Source organism: Myotis yumanensis, unplaced genomic scaffold (assembly GCF_028538775.1).
Source record: "Myotis yumanensis isolate MYYU_CA2020_CCGP unplaced genomic scaffold, mMyoYum1.0.hap1 SCAF_33, whole genome shotgun sequence".
NCBI lineage: Eukaryota > Metazoa > Chordata > Mammalia > Chiroptera > Vespertilionidae > Myotis > Myotis yumanensis.
In genome coordinates this window covers 184,636-206,293 of record NW_027223784.1, presented here as the reverse complement: position 1 = coordinate 206,293, position 21,658 = coordinate 184,636, and the positions used below count along the sequence as shown (strand labels likewise).

The following is a 21,658-nucleotide window of genomic DNA, read 5'->3' as shown; positions in this document are numbered from 1 at the left end:
TCAGGTGTGGTAAGAGTTTGTTTCAACAGGGTGGGGCAGTTGCCTCTGCCTGGAGGTTAATTGTTATTTATAATCTCTTAAGTGTCCTTAGGGCAAGGTGTTTCCCAGTAGTGTGTGTTAATTGTCTCCCCTCCAGGAAAGGCAAATGTCTGTGTGGGAAAGATTTTCTCTGCTGCATGAGGCAATGACTCCTCCCAGGAAACTTGAAGTGTCTGACTTCTGAGCTGGAACCCTTGACTCCCCAGTTCTGGCTTTTGCCCTCACAGCTCCAGGCCACTTCACCCTCCCTCTGCCAGGGCACAAGGTGTGTGACTACACACGGAAATTTGTGGGTTGCCCCTTAAAGTGGATGCCTGAATTTCTAGCTGTCTCACCCTGGCAGACAGTGCCCTGCTGCTATTCACATCCACAGGTTATATGGGTACCCTCCTCAGTTCTGGTGCTCTCTGCTAGGAGGCCCAGCTTGGGGATTAGACCCAGAGTTCTCATTGGTAGTCCTCCACAGCTGAGATATCCCTCCGGGACTTCAGTTGCTGTCTGTGGGTGTCAGGCCAGCCCCTTCAAGCCTCCTCTCCTCCTACCAGGGTCTAAGTGGTCTCCATCTTTGGTCCTCCGGTATCAGGGTTCTCTCCTATGAGTGTTCTATTGATTTTTCAGGAAGTTTTTCTGTATTTTAGTTGGAATATCAGTTTGTTCCTGGGAGCATGTCCCTGCAGCATCCACTTATTCTGCCACCATTCTTTTAAATATATTTTTATTTACCTCAGAGAGGAAAGGAGAGCGAGTGAGAGAAACATGTGATGAGAGAGAATCATTGGTCAGGCCCCTCCTGCATGCCCCAGACTGGAGATTGAGCCCACACCCAGGCAAGTGCCCTTGACTTGAATCGAAACTGGGACCCTTCAGTCTGAAGGCCGGTGATCTGTACACTGTTCCAAACTGGCTATGGCTCTGCCACCATTTTTAATTCTCTTCAGAATTCCTCTTCATTGTAAAGTCCCTGCTAACATTCTTGTCCAATAAGATTCTCTGTCATGTGGTTTCAGGATGGAGTTGTGCATGAAGGCCCTAATGTCCTGTGTGCACACATTCTGAACAATAGCACTGTCAGGAATGTGCATTGAGGCATGCTCAATAGGCATATAGTAACTGAAACTTGTCATGTCTCTTACTGTTTCTGTCTCTGTTTGGATCATGATGGAGCCTAACTAAGGCTCTTGTTTCAAATAGGGTGTTGAAGGATACACTCTTGATTTCAACCCATGTTCTTCTGAGGAAACTTTGGAAATGGTCCCCTACTCTAACATGTATTAGGCCATTCAATGATAAGGCCAGATCTTTTTATACGGGTAAGGCTTTTATTGATTGATTTTTTTGATTTATTTATTGCTTAAAATATTACAAAGAGTATTACAGATGTCTCCTATTTTTTTCCCCTTGACCTCCCCAGCTCCCCCTACACCCCAGATTTTATTTCTTATTGAATGAAAATTCTAAGAACCACATAAATATATAAAGATATACTTTGTGCTTCCAACAATCATATACTTAATGAGGAAATACGAAGACCAAATAACTACATCTTAATCAATAGAATATATGTACAGTGGGTCCTCATGTTACATTTGCGATCTATTCCTACAGTACTTCAAAATGATTTTTGCCATAAGTCAGAACCCCCCTATGTACACATGTACATCATTCACATGGAGCATACATAAATAGCAGTAATGAGGTGAAACAGTAAAAAAAAAAAAAAAAAAAAAAAAAAATTAAAAGAAACATAACAATTCCTGACCTTTACTTGTGCTAAATCCTATCCAAAATAGACAAACAGGCTAATTGACATTACCTTCCATTACCTTCCATGCTACACCTCCCATTGACTAATCAGCATGATATGCAATTTAGCGCCAAGGAAAATTGCAGTTAATTTGCATAAGTAGGTGCCTGATGGATATAGGCTATCGGGGCCTGCAATCAGAGTTTACAGGTCCCCTGCCCAGGCCTGATGCCTTGGTCAGAAGCATTAGGCCTGGACAAGGGCGGAGCTGGGATGGTGGGTAACAGGGGGGTGAGCCAGCAATGGTGGGGAGCTGGGTTTCCTCTGCCCAGGCATAAGGTCTTGGTCAGAGGCATTAGGCCTAGTCAGGGGCGGAGCCAGTAATCGCAGGGGACTGTTGGTCCCCTGCTCGGTTCTAATGCCTTTGCCAGAGGCTTTAGGCTGTGCAGGGGAAGAGCCTGAGATTGTGGGGAGCTGGGGCTGAGCGGATGATTGAGGGAGCTGATGGTCCCTTGCCCAGTGCTAATGACTCGGCCAGAGGTGTTAGGCCTGGGCAGGGACCAATCCGGCAACTGGTGTCAACTATAGTGGAAACACCTTTTCTGACTGCTCATTGGCTAACCTCCCTCTATGCCACTGGTAATATTCTTAGTAAATTGGGTAATAAGAATCTATATAGTTGATCTAGGGTTTTTTACCACACTCCTGAAGAAAAAAAGGAAGGTCTTCAGCTGGAGGGTTAAGAAATGTCATGTTCTGTCCTAGCTGGTTTTGCTGAGTGGATAATGCCTAGGCCTGCCCACTGCTGGGTCTTGGTTCAATTCTGGCTAAGGGCATGTACCTAGGTTGCAGGCTCCTCTGTGGCCTGGGCCCAGGTCAGGGCTCATGCAGGCGGCAACCAATCAAAGTGTTCCTCTCACTTTGATGTTTCTCTCTGACTTTCCCTTTCTCTTCCACATTCTCAAAAAATCAATGGAAACATATATTCAGGTGAGGAGGAAGGAAGGAAGGAAGGAAGGAAGGAAGGAAGGAAGGAAGGAAGGAAGGAAGGAAGGAAGGGTGGGAGGGAGGGAGGAATGGAGGGAGGGACGGAGGGAAGGAGGAAGGAAAAAGGAAGGAAGGAAGGAAGCAAGGATGGAAGGAAGGAAGGAAGGAAGGAAGGAATAAGGAAGAGAGGAAGGAAGAAAGGAAGGAAGGAAGGAAAGAAGGAAGGAAGGGAGGAAGGGAGTGAGGGAGAAAGGAAGGGAGGAAGGAAAAACGAAGGAAGGAAGGAAGGCAAGATGGAAGGAAGGGAAATGAAATGTCATATCCTATGAAAGACACATCTTGAAAATGCCTAAAGAAAGTTGTCATTTTTTTTATAGTATAGGACTGACATTCCTGTTGATGAAAACACCTTGGTGGCTGTGGTGACTGGCAGTGGCTGCAACAGTGGGGTGATGGGGCTGGTGCCTTCCCCTGATCAGCCCCGTCTCCTCCCACAAAGGGAGACCAGACTGTGGCTTAAGCCCGCTCCCCAAGAGAAGCAGCGAGCAGGGAGTGGGACATCCCCTGAGGGCTCCCAGTATGTAATAGGGGCAAGCTGGGCTGAGGGACCCCCTCCACTGCAGAAATTTTTGTGTACCGGTCCTCTAGTAAACAATAAAAAAAAACCCATGATGCACATATGTAAATACGTCAAAATGACGGAATTTTTTAAAAATAAATCATTGGGATCACAGGGTCAAATGGGAGTTCCATTTCCAATTTTTTGAGGAACCTCCATACTGCCTTCCATAGTGGCTGCACCAGTCTGCATTCCAACCAGCAGTGCACAAGTGTTCCTTTTTCTCCACATCCTCTCCAGCACTTGTCGTTTGTTGATTTGTTGATGATGGCCATTCTGACAGGTGTGAGATGGTACCTCATTGTTGTTTTGATTTGCATCTCTCGGATGATTAGTGACTTTGAGCATGTTTTCATATGCCTCTTGGCTTTCTGAATGTCCTCTTTTGAAAGGTGTCTATTTAGATCCTTTGCCCATTTTTTGATTGGATTGTTTATCTTCTTTTTGTTAAGTTGTATGAGTTCCCTATAAATTTTGGAGATTAAGCCCTTATCAGATATGACGTTGGCAAATGGATTAGAAAACTGTGGTACATCTACACGATGGAATACTATGCTGCTGTTAAAAAGAAGGAACTCCTACCATTTGCAACATCATGGATGGAACTGGAGAGCATAATGCTAAGTGAAACAAGCCAGTCAATGAAGGAAAAATACCACATGATCTCACTCACTCATGGATAGTAAAGACCATTACAAACTTTTGAACAATAATAGATACAGAGGCAGAGCTGCCTCAAACTGATTGTCAAACTGCAGTGGGAAGGCCAGAGAGAGTTGGGGGATAGGAGGGAGGGGAGTAGGAGATCAACCGAAGGACTTGTATGCATGCATATGGGCATAACTGGTGGACATAAGACACTGGGGGGTAAGGGAGGGTAGGGGTTTGTCAAGGGCGGGGGGGGGGGGGAAGGACACTTATGTAATACCCTTTGTAATACTTTAAGCGAAAAAAAAAAAAAAAATAAATCATTGGAGGATGGCAATGTAACCACAAAACGATGTACTTCCATCCAATGTAACCCGAGGACTGTCTGCATTTTCTCAACAGGCTGAAAAGTGATCAATGTGGGTTCAGAGGGTGTTTTTAATGAAAACAAGCGTGGAAAGGCACACTTGAAAGAGTGCGGCATTGAAAAGGGCTAAATCAGAGCGTGCACATAGTTGTGAAGAAATAAGGTAAAGGTGACTTATTCATATTAGTAAGGAGATGTGGTAAAGACTAACATTGAGACCTTCACTATAAATTATGTTGGAAAATGGAAAGTATTGAGAGCATCAGTGTAGTTAAGAAGAATATGCCTCTGCACTTGAATATAGACAAGCAGCCTGCCCATTTCAATTTTGGATGAGCTCGTGAGCAAATACAATTAGTGAAAGACTCATTTAGGGGCATTCGTGGAAAGAATTAGCACTGAAACATAGTACTGTTTGTGGGAGATGTAATATTTCTCATATTTGAAGGCGATTCAGTGCTCTTCATATGAGCTGCCAACACCACCACTGTGCTGGCCCCCATCAGCCTGGCTTATGACTGAACAGAGCTCCCCCTGTGGGAGTGCACTGACAACCAGTGGGCAGCTCTTGCATTGAGCATCTTCTCTGTGGTGGTCAGTGTGTGTCATAGTGACCAGTCATTTCCAGTCGTTCTGCTGTTAGGGTCAATTTGCCAACAACCCTTTTATTATATAGGACAGAGGCGTGCTGCACCAGTAGGGGCTGGCTGGTTGGCCCTGAAGTGTGACCCGTATCAGGGTGGGGATCCTGCTGGTATGCCTGGCCAGCCTGGGCGATGGGCTGAGAGCCTTTTTTAGGCTTCCCAAAGCCCCTTGGTGATGAAGCTCCCAGTCTCTCCTTTTTTTTTTATTTTTTGTGGGATTTATTTATTTTTTGGAGGGGTGGTTTATAATTGAAATTTTGTAGCATTCCTCGGAGCCCAGGGCCAGTCAGACAGGTGGGAAGATTTGCATTCCCATTGCTGGGGGGAACCCAAGCCTCCTATTCACTGCAGGTCTTTGGCCACCGCCATCTTAGATGGGTTAATTTGTATACTTGCTCCAGATTGGCAAGTGGGTGTTCCTTGTGGGTGTAGCGGAGTGATGGAATGATGGTTGATTTGCATCTTTCTCTTTTATTGGTGTAGACTAGAGGCCTGGTGCACAAAAATGTATGCACTCTGAGGGGGTCCCTCAGCCAGGCCTGTGCTGTCTCACGGTCTGGGACACCTCGGAGGATATCCACCTACTGGCTTAGTCTCGCTTCCCAGGGGACCAGGCCTAAGCTAGCAGTCAGATATTCTTAGCGCAGCTGAGGAGGCATGAGAGGCTCCAACCACCACCGCTGTGCTGGCAGCCATCAGCCAGGCTTGTGGCTGAGAAACAATCCCTCTGTGGGAGCACACTGATCACCGGGGGTAGCTCCTGCATTGAGCGTCTGCCCTCTGGTGGACAGTATGTGCCATAGTGACCAGTCATTCCAGAAATTCTGCTGTTAGGGTCAATTTGCATATTCCCCTTTTAGTATATAGGGTAGAGGCCTGGTGCATGGGTGGGGGCCGCCTGGTATGCCTTGAACGTTGTCCTGGATTAGGGTGGGGGTCCCACTCATATGCCTGGCCAGTGTGGGTGTGGGCCTGAGAGCCATTTTCAGGATGGCCATTCCTCCCGGCTTGCCAGGCTCCCAGACTCTCCTTGAGTGGAGGCCAGCGCCAGCTGGAAGCAGAGGTTTGGGATTTATTTACCTTCTATAAGTGAAAAGTTGTAGCCTTGACCAGAGCCCACAGCCAGTCAGGGCAGATGGGAAGCTTGGCTTCCTCCATCGCCAGGGGCAACCCAAGCCTCCTGCTCATTCCAGCTCTGTGGCCACTGACATCTTTGTGAAAGAGCGATGGCTAATTTGCATTTTTATTAGATAGGATATATAGATATACCCAAGTGCACAACACGAGCACAAGGCTTTTCCTCTCTCCAAAATGTTTTTGAAAGTACACAATGAAATGTTCTTAGGTAAGTGAGAAAGTTGATTTTGAAATTGAATGGGCATAACTGGGCATATTATGGACTTCCGGGAGCTATTGAAAGTGTTTTAACTGAGATGCTAATAACTCAATACTTGCATAATGAAGGAATTATTATTTCATAGGTGAAAGTGCATGGAGAGTGGGTGTAGCAGGTTGATTAAGAAGCTTTTAGTAAGTCGACAAGAGATTGGGAGAAAGACAGTGCAAAGTAGAGAAAGAGAAAAGTTGACAAATGCTTGTCAATATATAGGGAGGAACTGATAAATATGTATGTGGACATCATGGAAATTGCTTGCACTTTGTTCAGAAGTGGACAGGTTTTTCCCACCTATGGTAATTTAAGAAATTAAGGAAGATATACAGGGAGGACAAGATGGCAAAAGATAATTCATTCCGGAATAACAATCTATCGTGCATTTAACCTTGAGCCTATTGGAGTCTTAGAGGAAACGTAAACATTTTCATTGAGAGAGGAAATAAAGTGGTGCTTTGAATAGTTGCTTTTTCCTTAAAACATTGATCTCCATTGTGATATCCTCACGTAAGTATTTGACATTTACAGAACCGCTGTCACGTGTGAGAGAGAATTATGCAGGCATTCCTTGCAAAGAGCCAATCCCTTCCAGGAGAAAGTGCCATTTGTCTCCAAGAGATGATGATGGCACTACTACTTATAGGTAACCGGCAACAAAACATAAGGACACCTAATGTATACTAGGTACTGTTGTTGGTGAGGTGAAACTCTTCTATCATAACACTAAATATTTACCATTGACCAACTAAGTAGCATGCAGTATATTCAGAGTCTTAATTTCCATTATTTTCAACAGCAGCCAGACCTTGTCACTTTTCTGTTTATTGTGCACAGCATTCCAGTTGTTCTAAATCCCCGACATCCCCTGATATTTTCCTCTTCAAACATTGGAACCTACTTAGGAATAAAGTATCTCATTTTGGTTGATTGGCACTTCCCTGATGACCCATCTTTTCATGAGCTTGTTAGCTGTTTGTGTCTTCTTTGGAGAAATGTCTCTTGAAGCCTTCTGCCAATTTGCATTTTGCTATCTGTGTAGTCAGAGTGTGTCCCTATTCTGTATCTTAGAAGGTGATTTCAAAATACTTCTGCTTCATTTCCTTCAGTTATTCCGGCAGAGATGATCCAGGTTCCCGGGTCAGGAAGCAGTATGGCCCACCATCTAGGGAGATGCACACCGTGACCATGGCCTTTCAGGTCCTGGAGATGAGCACTCCTGTAGGAGACACAGGTGTTTAAAAGCCTTCTCTCTTTTTATCCAGTAGCACACTGCAGTTGTTAACTTGGACATAGTTAATACCGTGTTTTTTAACGTAGTGATCGTGATGGCTGTGGCAGCAGTCCCTGTAGATGTTATTCTGAATATCGAACTGGAGGCTCTTACAGAGGTTCATATGAGAGCTATGGTAAGTGTCCAGATAGACTGTGTGTAAGTGACAGGATTGGATTTAAAGGCCACCTTGTGATTTACTCTACTTTTATTTCCATTTGCCACAGGGAGGACTATATGCACTATGGGTTTTGTATTATCTTGGAGGTCTTGTTTTCTTTCCTTAGTAGCTCATGTGGAACAGTACAATTCTTTCAGGGGTGAAGGTCACACTCATTTATTGTCTCTATTAAAGAAACAAAGTACAACTTTTTCTTTTTCTTTTGTTTTCTTACCTGAGGATATATATCATTGATCTCGGGAGAGTGGTATGGAGGGAGTTGGGCTGAGAGAGCTCTACATCAATGTGAGAAAGATACTTTGTTTGGTTTCTTCATGTACAATCCCCATCCAGGGACAGGAAGGGACCCTGAAAACCAGGGTCATGCCCTTGACCTGGAATCAAACCCGGTATCCTTCAGTGCAAAGTCTGGTGCTCAACACAATTAGGCACACCAGCCAGGGGGTTATTTTAACTTTTTTCATTTTACAGAAGGAGAATTTGACAGTGTGAAGCATAAAAATAATATGAGGGTCAGAATTTCAGCCTGTTTCCAGAAAATGTGCCTTCACAAATGTTCATAATCCATTATTTCTGTCACAACATTATTCTTCAGCTGTATTTTAGATAAATGTAAGCTCCCTTGCCAGCCTCAGAATTACTGACATATTTTTAGCACAGGGCTATAAAAGCATAGGTTTTCCAACTATTTAAGACTTTACTAGGGTCATGTCATACTGACTTAAAATTATTTGTTAAAATGTTAAAGTTTGTTATTTGGTCACTGACTTTACAGGAGGCTCATGTGGAGCATCACCAACATGAGGGCCCCTCGGACTTATGGTGGAAGGAGTCGCTGTGATGATTATTACAGCCTCAGACGAGATGGATATGATGGAGGGGGCATAGCAATTACTGCAACAGCTGATGGGACTCCTCTGTAAGTGGTCCTTAGCATGATGTTGGTGGCGATCATAGGATTCACCATCTACGGCAGAGACAGTGAATCCTGCAGTACAGTAGCTAAACTATTGGGCTCCTCTGGAGGAGTCATAGGGGAAGCCCCTGTGACAAAGCAAGTATACACAGAAATAAAAAAACATAATGCTAAGTTATGGTTTACATTTAATTTGTAAATAAATTGTCTTCTGTTATTGAAGCATGACTAAAAGCAAATGGTGGGATTGGGGAAGAAGGAAGAATTATCGTTCCCTTTATGAAATTTCTAGATAGAATGCAAAATTTGAATTATTCAAGGTTTTTTCATAAGTGTTCATTTAATTACAATATACTTAAATGTTTAATTTGAACATTTGTAGTGTTAAAATTTTCAGAATAAAGTTTCCCACAAAATCAAATTTGTCTGATTTTACTGCAAACATACAAATCAAGGTGTTTGGATGGTGAGTTATATTCATGGCCCTGCATCATCCAATGTGTCCATGACCACACGTACATAAAGTCTTTGAAGTGAACTGCATACAAAATGAGGCAGTGTGTTTTTTCGTCATGGCATGCTGCCCTGTTTTCCAGTTAGAGAGGGTAAACAAATTAGGTATCTCCTAGGAAAACCTAAATGGATAAAAAGATTGAAAAACCTCAGACAGGCTGAAAAACAAGGGTTCCTCCAACTCTGTGGCCCACACTTTGCACCCTAAGATACTGATAAGGAGCAGGCCTATCCTACTGGCCCCAGGAGGAAGAGGAGACCTTAGGGAAAAAGCTGATGAGGAGGGCAGCAGTAGAGCTACATGGCTTGGCAGCACAGCAGCCTAGGCCTTGGCATGAGGAAGATTCGCAGACACCTGTGGAAAGGAGTATAGGAAGAACATGTCATGCCAGCCCCTGTTGAGGGGCAGGTGGCAAGGCCTGAAGGTGCTTGGGCGGCCTAGAGGGAGAGTTCAGAGGAGTGGCTCAATGAATCTGCTTTGACTCTGAGTGACAGTGGACATGCACACTCCCGCCTCCTGCCTAACCCCCCTCTGCCTTAACTGGAATTGCACTGCCCTTGTTGTGCTGGTGGTTCCTGTCTCACGCCCACACCATGAGGACCTGGTGTCACAGGCTCTATCCCTCCCAGCATCCAGGTGTCCCTGTGAGAGAAAAGGAATGGCCCAGGAACCTGGCAGCACAGTGGGGGAGAGCCCAGGCAGCCCCTCCTCACCCATCATGTCCGCTCATAGTACTTCAGGGGATGGAGCCACAGGTCCTTGCCGATGATCTGGAAGGGCAAACAGACCTGGGTCAGGAGACCACAGGGACCCGAATAGAAATCCAAGCAGCAGGCGGACATAGAAGGCTGTATGCTGGCTTGGCCAGTGACATCCCACCTCAGCAATCCTGCCAGATCCTGCCACCATGTGGTCAGAGATCCAGTAGAAGAAGCTGGGGCTGCTGTCCTGGTGCCCGTGGCTGTAGGCTTCTCGTTCACAATGCTGGTACCATTGAATGGGGGTGGCACGGGACTGCCTGTATCCTGCAGGAGAGGGGTATGTGAAGCTGGGCACAGCGCCTTCCCACCCTGCCCACCACCAGGTGCAGCCCATGCAGGGAGCATCCTCTTACCTATGAGGGTGATGAGATACTCCTTCACAATCACATGGTTGCGGAAGTAGGGGTTGCTGCGGAAGTACAGGCTAATGGTGCAGCAACCTGAGGGATGCCTGACTTCCCTCACCTGCAGAAAAGTGGACCCAGGGAGTCAAGTCGCAGCCCAGGGCACCGCCTGTAGCTGTTTTCAGGGACAGGCCATTTCCCTACCTCCCCTCCAGCACTCTGTGGAGCAGGTGGCCTGACCTTCAAATCGATCATGTGGCCGAGCATGTTTTCATCTTGGACTCTGATCATGGTCGACAACTCTGGGTGGTTGACAAACTGCTTTGGGTCAAGGAGCCTGCACCCTTGGAGCTGGGCATGGACCAGCTAGAAAGTACACCCTGGCCTGGCCTCTCCTTCCTTTAGGCGGCTCCTTCTCCATGAAAGGCAGAAAGGGGCACATCACCACTCTGTTTCCTGACAGACCCTGATGCCCACCAGATTGTTTTGTGCTGAGGACTTGGCAGGCTACACATCACACATTCCTTGCTTCTGAGTGAGGAATTGGACTACAGACGGCCTGTAGGGCAGCATTAGTTAGTCCTAGAAGAGCCAGTGCCACACAGCCCTGTCATTGGGCCTCAGCCCCTGCTGTATGTGTGCCTCTGTGTTGGAGCTCTGCCCCTGGGCCCCAGTTACCGCTTCTATGGGGCCTGTATAAGACGGAGGGTGTCTCCAGGACCCTGGGCCAGACTGGGGAAAACTGCATCGACCTTGTCCTCAATGATCTTTTCTATGGGAACCATCCCCGCTTACACTGTTCTCCTGCACTGTCCCATGCTCCTTGTGATCCTGCACCGCTACCCTCAAGGATACAGCTGTGAGCCAGAATCCAGGCATGCGGTGGATATTGAGGCTTCTCAGTTCAAAATAGGGCTTGAGCCTCTGCGGAGTCCTTTGCCTGAGCTGAGAGAAGGCCCTGCTGGCTTGCTCGTTCATGAGCTCCATCTCCAATTGTAGGGCCTGGAGCACCTCCAGAGGGGACCCGGTTAACTTGGCCCCAGGCCCTGACTGGGCCTGCTCATGCTGCACTGGTTCCTCTTCTTCTGGCTTTGCTTTGACCTCTGACTGAGGTTCCCAACTCTCTCACCTGTTCCACTGCCTCCATGGTGCCCTCCACCTCCACCTGCAGGACAAACTGTTCCCCTACAATTAATTGCTCCTCCACCCACCCCTCCTGCTGGTGGTCACTCCCTTGCAGATCCCTAGTCACTTGTGCCTCCAGCCTCAGCTCTTCACTCACCACCTCCTCCTGCCTCCCCACCTGCAGATCGGGGAAAACCCCCTCTCCCGCCCAAGTGGCCTGCCATGGTACCACCTGCAGAAGGCCCTCTGTCCACAGGACAAAGTGAGCCTGTGCCTGCAACTCCTCCCCCAGGCCCTCCTTGTCTTCCCCTTGCTCCTCACTCTGGGTTCCCTGCTGCACCTCACTCTCTTCTCCCTGCACACACTGCTCTGCAGCCACCCAGTCCTCCCCTGCCCCCCACTCAAGATCTAGCCAAACTTCCTGGCCTGCCTCCAACCTCAGCTCCAGGGTCTCAGCCTCCCTCACTTGCATGAAATCCTCCCTCTCCAGCCCTAAAACTTTCCTCCAAACCTTCTGTGCCCTTATGTCCTGGGCATCACCACCTTCATGCACCAACGTGAAGCTAAAATCCTCCTGGGCCATCCTGCTTGCCTGGTCCTGCCTGGTCCAAAGGCCCTGGGATCCACTCTGTGGCCCCAGCCGCCCTGCAGCTGAAGGCCCCCCAGCTGAACTGAGAGGAAGAGCAGGGCCCCAGGAGCCCTCAGTCTCCCAACACAGCCTGACTCTGGATGCCCCCTGGCTCTGAGACCTGTGCTGTGAAGGAGCAGGCGGTGCAGAGCCTGCTGAGTCCAGGCAAGGCGATTGCTCACTGGTGCATGCATCCAGGCCCTGGAGTGCCGAGTGTGTGCACACTGGGCTCACGCAAGGCGCTGGTCATGTGAACATGTGGTACAGAAGGCACCTGGCCAGGGCTATCCTGCTGTTTCTGAGTGGGCTCCTGAAAAGCCTCTTCCAATCATGGACAGGGCAGTGGGCAACTCCCTGTGCAGCCCCGCCCTTCGGTCACAACCCTGGTGTATGAACCTGGCCCCTGCAGCCCAAGGTTCCTGAGGAAGCCCACCCACTTTCACACGCCAAAATCCTCCCCAAAAGCTGAGTGTGAAAACTGGAATGGAGAAAGGCATGCCAGTCCCCCACCTTTAAAAAAGGCAAGTTTTGTTCATGTGATTGCCTTCTTTGGGAACTGGTTTCACGTTTCATTCTTGCTTAACAGGAAAATAAACATTGTTGTGTTGAGGTTCCCCCCCCCCCCCCCCCCCCACAGAATGTTCTGAGTGGCTTATGTGGTTGCCTGTGTACAAGGAAGGCTTTGGTCTACTGACATAGTTTTGACCTTTTCCCTTTCCCAAGTGCAACCCATGCAGGGTGCTGCCGTGCGCACCTGCCTCCATACACCCAGGCCTTAGCACCCTCCCTGGCGTGTAACTCCTCTCCTCTGACCCACAGCCATGCTCACTTCCTTGCAAGCCTGCCCCACACAGGGAGGGTGGCTCTACCTGTAAACATTCACACTCACAGGACAGGGCCAGGGCTTCTGTTGAGCAGTGCCTCCATCTTGAAAAGGTCAGCTGTCTTCTGACTGACCACGGCATGTCTATGTGAGTGACTGCCCAAGCCAAGGGAGTTGAGAGCCTAAGGGTCAGGATCTAAAGTCCGCCCCCTGCACTCCTGTAGTGTACAAGGTCCCTGTCCCCTGGGCAAACTATAATACGTGTCATCAGAAGTCAGCCATTCTTCCTTCCTCCTCCCAGACAACACCCTGAAAGAAGGGAACAGCCTCAGAAGGCCTTCCGAGGCCTGGTGTCTCCTCTTGTGTAGCCCTGCCTCTTTCCAGGCAGGCTGAAATGCAGCAGATGCTGCTTCCACAGCCCCTTGTGAGGTCTTTGCCCAATACTATTACAGTTCCCTCTACCAACAACACAAAGACAGCAACACCTTGCAAGCTTCTTTATGTTTCTTTCAGTGACACTCACGTTAGGTGGCATATGCTCTCTGACTCTTCCGCAGGCGATCCTTTTCTCCTCTTTTCCTCCTGTGTAAAGGGAATGGACAGAATCCCTCAGCCAACCTTGGTGTGTGGGCACACTCTGCATAGTTTCTGTCCTTCGGGGCCATATTTGATGTTCTGCTCCATCTCCTCTGAATCTGGAGTGTCCCCTTCTATACACTCACACCCACACTCACAGGCACTGGCATGCACCCGAAGGTGTGTTGGGCCCCTCTGCAGCACATGTCCACAGTCAGTACACCTTGCCTTTTCCTGGCTTGTTTAATTTTCCTACCCCAGGACTTCAATATTCTCGTCCAGATCCTGCTGCCATTGCCAACATGGTGGGCTCAGCTGAGGGGAACTGAGCAGTGGGTATAACAACTGAAAGAAACGTGAATTAGAGGCACTGAAAACGGGTAAGGCCTGGGAAGGTAGGACTCCGCTGGAGTGGCAAGAGGCCCAGTGGGTGGCAGAAGCACCGACAACAGGATTGCAGAAATATGATGAAGAACCATGTTTGGTGCCCAGGGCCCTAGGCCAGTCATCCGGAAAGCCATGGTGCTTACAGCGCCCCCATCTGCTTACATTCTGTGGGCACCAGTTTCCCTTAGCTGCTCTCACACACATTCCGGGTGCACTAGGGTACCTCCAATTTACCCAGGCCTGGTTTTCCGCATTTACTTTTCTAAGGAGACTCACAGGGGCAACTACTCACCTTTTAATGCCCAGCAGGAGGGCTCCTTCTCTCCAACAGGTCCCCTCTGCCGCTCCCTCCTCTGGGTCCTGCATCTGCGGGGTAGTACTGCAGAGGATCGGGCCACAGGTCCTCGCTGATGATCTAGGAAGGAACACAGGGCAGAGGGGGACCAGACCAGTCTGCTAGTCTGCTTTTCACGCACGTGGGGCTTCCACCACCACATTTTCTGACAGTGGCCAGAGCAGTATCACCTCAGCAATCTTGCCTGACCCGGGCAGGGTATGTTTAGACAACCAGTTGAAGAAGCTGACGCTGCTTGTATCTTGCCGGCGGCTGGGGGCTCCACGTTCATAATCCCAGAACCAGAGGATTGGAGTGGAACGAGAGGCCCTGTACCCTGCAGGAAGGAAGTTGGAAGGCTGGATTCCCATCGGCCTGATATCCTCACCCACCCACCATTTGCCTGCTCTTCCAAAGGCCCATCCTGGGAACTGTCACTCACCTGCAAGGCTGACATCATATTGCTTAATGATCACTTCGTTCAGGAAGTAGGGGTTGCTCCGGAAGAAAAACATCAACCTGCAGCGGTATTTGGGAAGGCTCACTTCCTTCACCTGCCAAGAGATGCAACTAGTAAAGTGTCTCGTCTGCCAGTTTCTGGAGTGAGCCTGCTTGCAGGAATCACCCACCTCCCCTCCCCTTCTTTCTGCTCAGACACGTCCCACCGGGTGCCCAAGCCCCCATCCCAGGCTCCACTCTGCCTCCCAGTCTGACCTCCACACTGATCAAGTAGTTCAGCAGGTCTTCATCTTCGTCACCGATGATGGCTGATATCTGAGGGTGGTTCCGGATCTGCTTTTGGTCAAGGAGCTCTCAGAGGCTGTGAAACCAAATGGGCAGCTAAAAGCCACGGAGCCATCCTGGGGGCATATGAGAGTCGGCCGTGGATGGCAGACATTGCCCCTGTTCCAACCTCCTCACCGCCTACCTTTCTCCACACATGCTCACAACAATGGTACCTGTGGGTCCATGTTCACCTGAGCTCCAGCCTTAACAATGGGAGGGTCCATTTCCAGACATGTTCTGAGCCCTCGCTGTCCTCTGTGTGCCTGTGCAAATGACGCAGTGCTTAGGACAGCGGTTCTCAACCTGTGGGTCGCGAAAAATGAAAATACATCCTGCCTATCAGATATTTACATTACGATTCATAACAGTAGCAACATTACAGTGATGAAGTAGCAACGAAAATAATTTTATGGTTGGGGGTCACCACAACATGAGGCACTGTATTAAAGGGTCGTGGCATTAGGAAGGTTGAGAACCACTGGCTCAGGGTGTCTGCATGTACTCTGGCCTTGTCCCTGGTTTCGCTGACACGGAATGTATGGTCTCCAGAGACAGTGGCAGCACACATCTTCTAGAGATCCCTGTGGGTCACAAAGGCTGCATTCCGGGTTGGAAATAAGCCTTTTATTGCACAAGAGTTGCAATAAAAGGGTGTGTGTGTGTGTGTGTGTGTGTGTGTGTGTGTGTGTGTACCTCTGCTCCTTTGTGTATACCTGTGTGTGGGACTGTGGAAGGAGGGAGGAAGCCTGCCCGGAATTCCTATGGGCATCTGATGTGTTGAGAGAGGACACTGGAAGCATTCGGCTTAAACCTGGCTAACACGAGCTGAGTGTTTCCACTGAGCTTTTTGGTCAAAAAGGAAGAAACAAAAAACACTACCTCCAAGGACCTTTCCACTGCCCAGAAAAGGTGTCCTTCCACTGTCTGATTGTGGCGTGGTACGTTGTGCCCATACTTCCTGGCCTGACACCTAGAAGCCGGCCCTCGCTTCGCCCAGTGCTGTGCCACCGGGGAGGGGAGGCCCTTTCCTCTGTCCTCCTCCCCTTCACCTTCTCCTGGCTCCTCCTCCACTTACTCCCTGTGGTCTTTGTCAGCAGTGAAGCCAGAAGGGCTCAGGCAAGGATACAGCTTGGGCCCAGAAGTTGGGGATGCACTGGATGATAGCCCTTCTGCACTCAAGAATGGGCTTTCTACGCCGAGAGGTCTTGCGCTTCACCTGAACATAGGCCCTGCTGGCTCGGGCACTCTCGGTGCTCATCTGGTCCTGAAGGGCCGCCAGCGCCTCCAGTATGGGCCGGCTGCTTGTCCCACTGGGCCCTGGCTCTGCTCGCTGCTCCTCAGGCTTCGCCTCTGCTTCTACCTGGGACTCCGCCTCCTCTGCCACACTCATTTTGTCCCCAGCCTCAGCTTCCACCACCTGGGAGAGAAGGTCCATGTCCAGTAGCTGTTCCGCCCCAGCAGCACCTGGGCCCTCGCCTCCTAGGGCCTCCGTTTCTGCACAGCGTCACGCTTAACGTGGATGTCACCTCGCCACCCCTCCTGCCCAGGCCTGCGTGGTCCCTCCCACGCCCCGCCCTGCACCCGTACACACAAGCTCCTGTGTTCAACGGAAGGGCCCTTGCGGGTACACTTCTGACACAAAGTGCTGGCGAGATCCGCAGTCTACTGACCCAGCAGGACCCGCCCCCTCCCCCGCAAACCCCTTCATCAGGTGGCGCTGGTCCTGAACTGGGCAGCTGCCAACAAGCAGGTGGCAGTGCTTGGAGCTCACTCACTGCATGTCCCCAGGTCCCTTATCTGGATCCTTCAGGCATAGTCTTGGTTTCAAGGGGTGCATCTCCTCCACAGGGGGTTTGGGCCACCTCGTGGAAAGGAGGATGCACCAGCTATGCTGGGTGCGCTGGCCATGCACGAGCTGCTCTTTGCACATGAACTTCCATCAGTGAGCGAGATTGCACTGGACCCCACTCTGCTCCGCCCCTCCCTTCGCCAGCACCACTGCCGGCCACCACCCTCCATACAAACTCCTCCCTGACCCCCTTCTGAAGTACATATAATTCTCTGGCCTTTTCCTGGCTGTCACCACCTGCTCTTCCCATTGCTGCAAGCGCCAGAGTTTGCACATGGCGAATTTGCTTTCTGTGTCACTTACAGACTGGTACACATTTGCCCCTGGCAGAATGGACAGTGACAGTACTGGCTGGTGTCTCCATGAGCTGGAGCTTGGTCCCAAACACCAGAGGTTGCTAGTCGGGCAGGTCAGGGAATTCACCTCGGTTTTGTGTTGGATTCCTGGTCAGGGTGATTCAGGGAAGAAAGGGTTCTCTCCTCTCTCTCTCTCCCCCTCCTTCTCCTCCTCCTCCTCCTCCTCCTCCTCCTCCTCCTCCTCCTCCTCCTCCTCTTCCTCTTCTTCCTTTCCTCTCCTCTTTCCTCTCTCTTCTCTCCTCTCTCCCCTCCCCCCCCTCTCTCAGCATTAAACATATCCTGGGATGAGAAATAAAAATGTAATAATAAACAGGTTCATAGGATCTGGGCAAGAGGGGGCACCCCAACCTGGAAGGTCTCTGAGGTCCAAGCTGGAGCCAAGGGGAAGGCCTATGGCTGTAGGGGACTGTACCCTCCATTCTTGCAGATCCAAGGCGTAGGAGAACAAAGCCAAGAAAAGGGCTCATTCTCTGGGCCTGCAGGTCATGGCTTTGCTATCTGCATCTCATTTCTTTCATTCTCACTGGCTTTCCTTCTGAATATGTGGGTGCATATGCCCTTTCTGATTGGTGTTTGTCATTTCTTGAGACATGTTCCTAGTAGTGGGATTACTGTTCAAATGGGAGCTCCATTTTTTCAATTTTTTGAGGAAACTCCATAATATTCTGCATACTTGCTACACCAGTTTGCATTCCCACCAGTAATGCAAGAGGATTCCTTTGACACCCCATCCTCGCCAGCACTTGTTGTTTGTTGAATTGTTGATGATAGCCATTCTGACCAGTGTGAGATGGTATCTCATTTGTCATTTTGATTTGCATCTATTGAATGATTAGTGATTTTGAGCAAGTTTTCATATGTCTCTTGGCCTTCTGTATGTGCACTTTCGAAAAGTGTCTAAGTCCTATGCCCATTTTTTGATTGGAATGTTCATCTTCCTTTTGTCTAAACGAATGAGTTCAGTATACATTTTGGAGATCAGGCCCTTATCGGATATAACATTAGCAAATATCTTCTCCCAGGCAGTGGACTTTCTTGTTTGGTTGTTGTTGTTGTATCTGTTGGCTTCTTCTTCTCTGCAGAAGCTTTTTAATTTGATCCAGTCCCATTTGTTTATTTTCTCCTCAGTTTCCATTGCCCTAGGAGCTGTATCAGTAAAGATATTGCTGAGACATATGTCTGATATTTTGCTGCCTATGGATTCTTCTAAGATTTTCATGGTTACCCACTTATCTTTAAGACCTTTATCCATTTTCAGTTTATTTTTGTGTATGGTGTAAGTTGGTGGTCTAGATTCATTTTTTTGGCATGTATCTGTGCTATCTGTCCAACACCAATTATTGAAGAGACACTATGACTCCACTCTATGATTGTGCCTCCTTTGTCAAATATTAATTGAGCATAATGGCTTGGGAAGACTTCTGGGTTCTCTGTTCTGTTCCATTGGTCTATATGTCTGTTTTCGTGCCAGTAACAGGCAGTTTTGAGAACGGTGGCTTTGTAATATAGCTTGATATCTGGTATTGTGATCCCTCCAACTTTGTTATTCTTTGTCCAGATTGCTGTGACTATTTGTGGTCTTTTTTAATTCCATAGGAACTTTGGAGTCTTTGTTCTAGTTCTGTGAGATATGCCATTGGTATTTTAATGGGGAATACATTAAAACTGTAGATTGCTTTGGGTAGTATGAACATTTTAATGATGTTGATTCTACCAATCCATGAATACGGTGTGTGCTTCTATTTGCTTTGGTCTTCCTCTATCTCTTTTTAAATTTCCTGTAGTTTTCCAAGAACAGGTCTTTTACCTCCTTAGTTAAGCCTATTCCTAAATATGTTAATTTTTTGTTGCAAATGTAAATGGGATTTTTTGTTTTTTTGTTTTTTTAGTTTCTCTTTCTGTAAATTCATTATTGGTGTATTAATAAGCCATAGAATTCTGGGTGTTAATTTTGTATCCCGCTGCATTGCCAAATTCATTTATTAAATCTCCTAGTTTTTTGATGGATTCTTTAGGTATTTCTATGGACAGTACCATGCCATCTGCGAAGAATCACAGTTTTACTTCTTCTTTTCCAGTGCCTTGTTTGACTTCTTGTTGTCTGATTGCATTGGCTAGCACTACCAGTACTCTGTCGAACAGAAGTGGCAAGAGGGGGCATCCCCTTCTTGTTCCTCTTCTTAGAGTAATTGTTTTTGCCCCTTGAGTATGATGTTGTCTGTAGGTTTGTCATATAGAGGATATGATCCCTCTATTCCCAATTTGCTGAGAGTTTTTATCAAAAGTTGAGGCCCAGTGCAGAAAAATATGTGCACTCGGTGTGGGTGGGGGCGGGGGGTCGCTCAACCCGTCCTGTGCCCTCCTGCAGTCTGGGAGCCTTGGAGGATGTCCACCTCCTGGCTTAGGCCCAATGCCTGAGGGATCAGGACTAAGCTGGCAGTCAGATCTCCCTCTGGCAGACCGGGAGCCCTCGGGAGATATCCACTTGCCAGAGGGTGCAGGCCTAATCTGCAGTCGGATATCCTTAGTGGTGCTGAGGAGTGGGGACAGGCTCCCACCACCACCGCTGTGCCGGCAGTCGTCAGCCTGGCTTGTGGCTGAGCAGAGCTCTGCTTGTGGGAGACTACTGACCACCAGGGGCAGCTCCTGCATTAAGTGTCTGTCCACTGGTGCGTCATATTGACCAGTCATTCCCAGTCGTTTTGCTGTTAGGGTCAATTTGCATATTACCCTTTTATTATATAGGCGGATAGAGGCCTGGTGCACAGGTGGGGGCCAGCTGGTTTGCCCTGAACTGTGTACTGATCAGGGTGGGGGTCCTGCTGGGGTGCCTGGCCAGCCTGGGTGAGGGGATGAGGGCTTTTTGCAGTCTGTCCAAGCCCTCCAGTGGGGACCCTCAACCCATGGGGGTGCCTGGCCCGCCTGGGTGAAGGGCTGAGGGCTATTTTCGGGCTGGCCACACCGTCTTCAGGGTGGGGGGTCCCTACTGAGGTGCCTGGCCACCATGAGTGAGGGGCTGATGGCTGTTTGCAGGCTGGCCAAGCCCCACAGCGAGGACCCTCACCACATGGGTGTGTGGCCAGCCTGGGTGAGGGGCTGATGGCCATTTTCAGTCCTGCCAGGTCCCCGGGCAACTTATGCTCCCAGCCTCTCCTTTTTCTCTTTTTCTGTTTTTCTGGGATTTATTTATCTTCTATAATTGAAACTTTATAGCCTTGAGCAGAGCCCAGGTGTGGCTGGAAGCAGGTATCAGGATTTATTTATCTTCTATAATTGAAAATTTCTAGCCTTGAGTGGAGCCAAGCGCTTGCCAGGGCAGGTGGGAAGCTTGGCTTCCTCCATCGCCGGGAGCAACCCAAGCCTTCTGCTTGCTCCAGCTCCGTGGCCACCATCACCTTAGTTGGGTTAATTTTTATACTCACTCCTGATTGGCTTGTGGGCGTGGCTTGTAGGTGTGGCTTGAGCATAGCGAAGGGATGGTTAATTTGCATGTTTCTCTCTTATTATATAGGATTGGGTGTTGGATTCTATCAAATGCTTTTTCTGCATCAATTCATATGAATATCTCTCAATTTGCTTATGTGATGCATCACGTTTATTGATTTCTGGATGTATCATCCTACTTCCCCAGAATATATCCACTTTGTCATGCTGTATGCTCATTCCAATGTCATGTTGTATCTGATTTGCTAGAGTTTTGTTGAGGATTTTAACATCTATGTTCATCAGAGATCTATTGGCCTGCATTTTTCTTTCTTTGTATTGTCTTTATCTGGTTTTGAGATTTAGAGTAATGCTGGCTTCATAGAAAGTATTTGGAAATGCTCATTCCTTTGAATTTTATAGAATTGTCTGAGGAAGAAGGTCTTAGTTTTATTTTATTTTTTAAAAACTTGGTAAAAATCCCCTGTGAATCCATCTGGCCCAGGCTCCTGTCTGCTGCAAGGTCGTTGTTTTTTTTGTTGTTGTTTCTTGTTTTTTGACACTTCAATTTCCTTAGTAGGTATTGGCATAGTCAGATGTTTAATTCTTCCTGATTGAGTTTAGGAAGGTTGTATTTTTGTAGAAATATGTCCATTTTTTCAAAGTTGATCAGTTTGTTGGAGTAGAGTTGTTCATAGTATTTATTTACAATCCCTTTTATATCTGTGGGGTCTTTTGCTATTCTTCCTCTTTCATTTCTGATTGTTTTAATTTTGGTCCTCTTTCTTTGCTTCTTGGTGCACCGACCTAGAGGTTCATCAATCTGGTTTATCCTTTCAAAGAACCAGTTCATGGTCTTATTGATCTTTTGCAGTTTTTTTGGTCTCTATGTCATTTATTTGTGCTATGGTCTTCATTTTCTTTCCTGCTGCTCAGTTTGGGCT

The 21,658-nt window shown here is 48.2% G+C and overlaps 1 protein-coding gene across 1 annotated transcript; it reads right to left on the bottom strand.

The window, feature by feature from the left end:
* Positions 1–10,038: 10,038 nt before the first annotated feature.
* On the bottom strand, positions 10,039–16,521 carry LOC139000814 (testis-specific Y-encoded protein 1-like). The gene is made up of 9 exons (XM_070402827.1): positions 16,213–16,521; positions 15,015–15,092; positions 14,743–14,854; positions 14,492–14,637; positions 14,331–14,381; positions 11,223–11,429; positions 10,437–10,548; positions 10,202–10,221; positions 10,039–10,092 (listed from the first exon to the last, which is right to left on the bottom strand). Exons 1-9 carry the CDS (start codon positions 16,519–16,521, stop codon positions 10,039–10,041), a joined length of 1,089 nt encoding a protein of 362 aa, XP_070258928.1.
* Between the last annotated feature and the right edge of the window lie 5,137 nt (positions 16,522–21,658).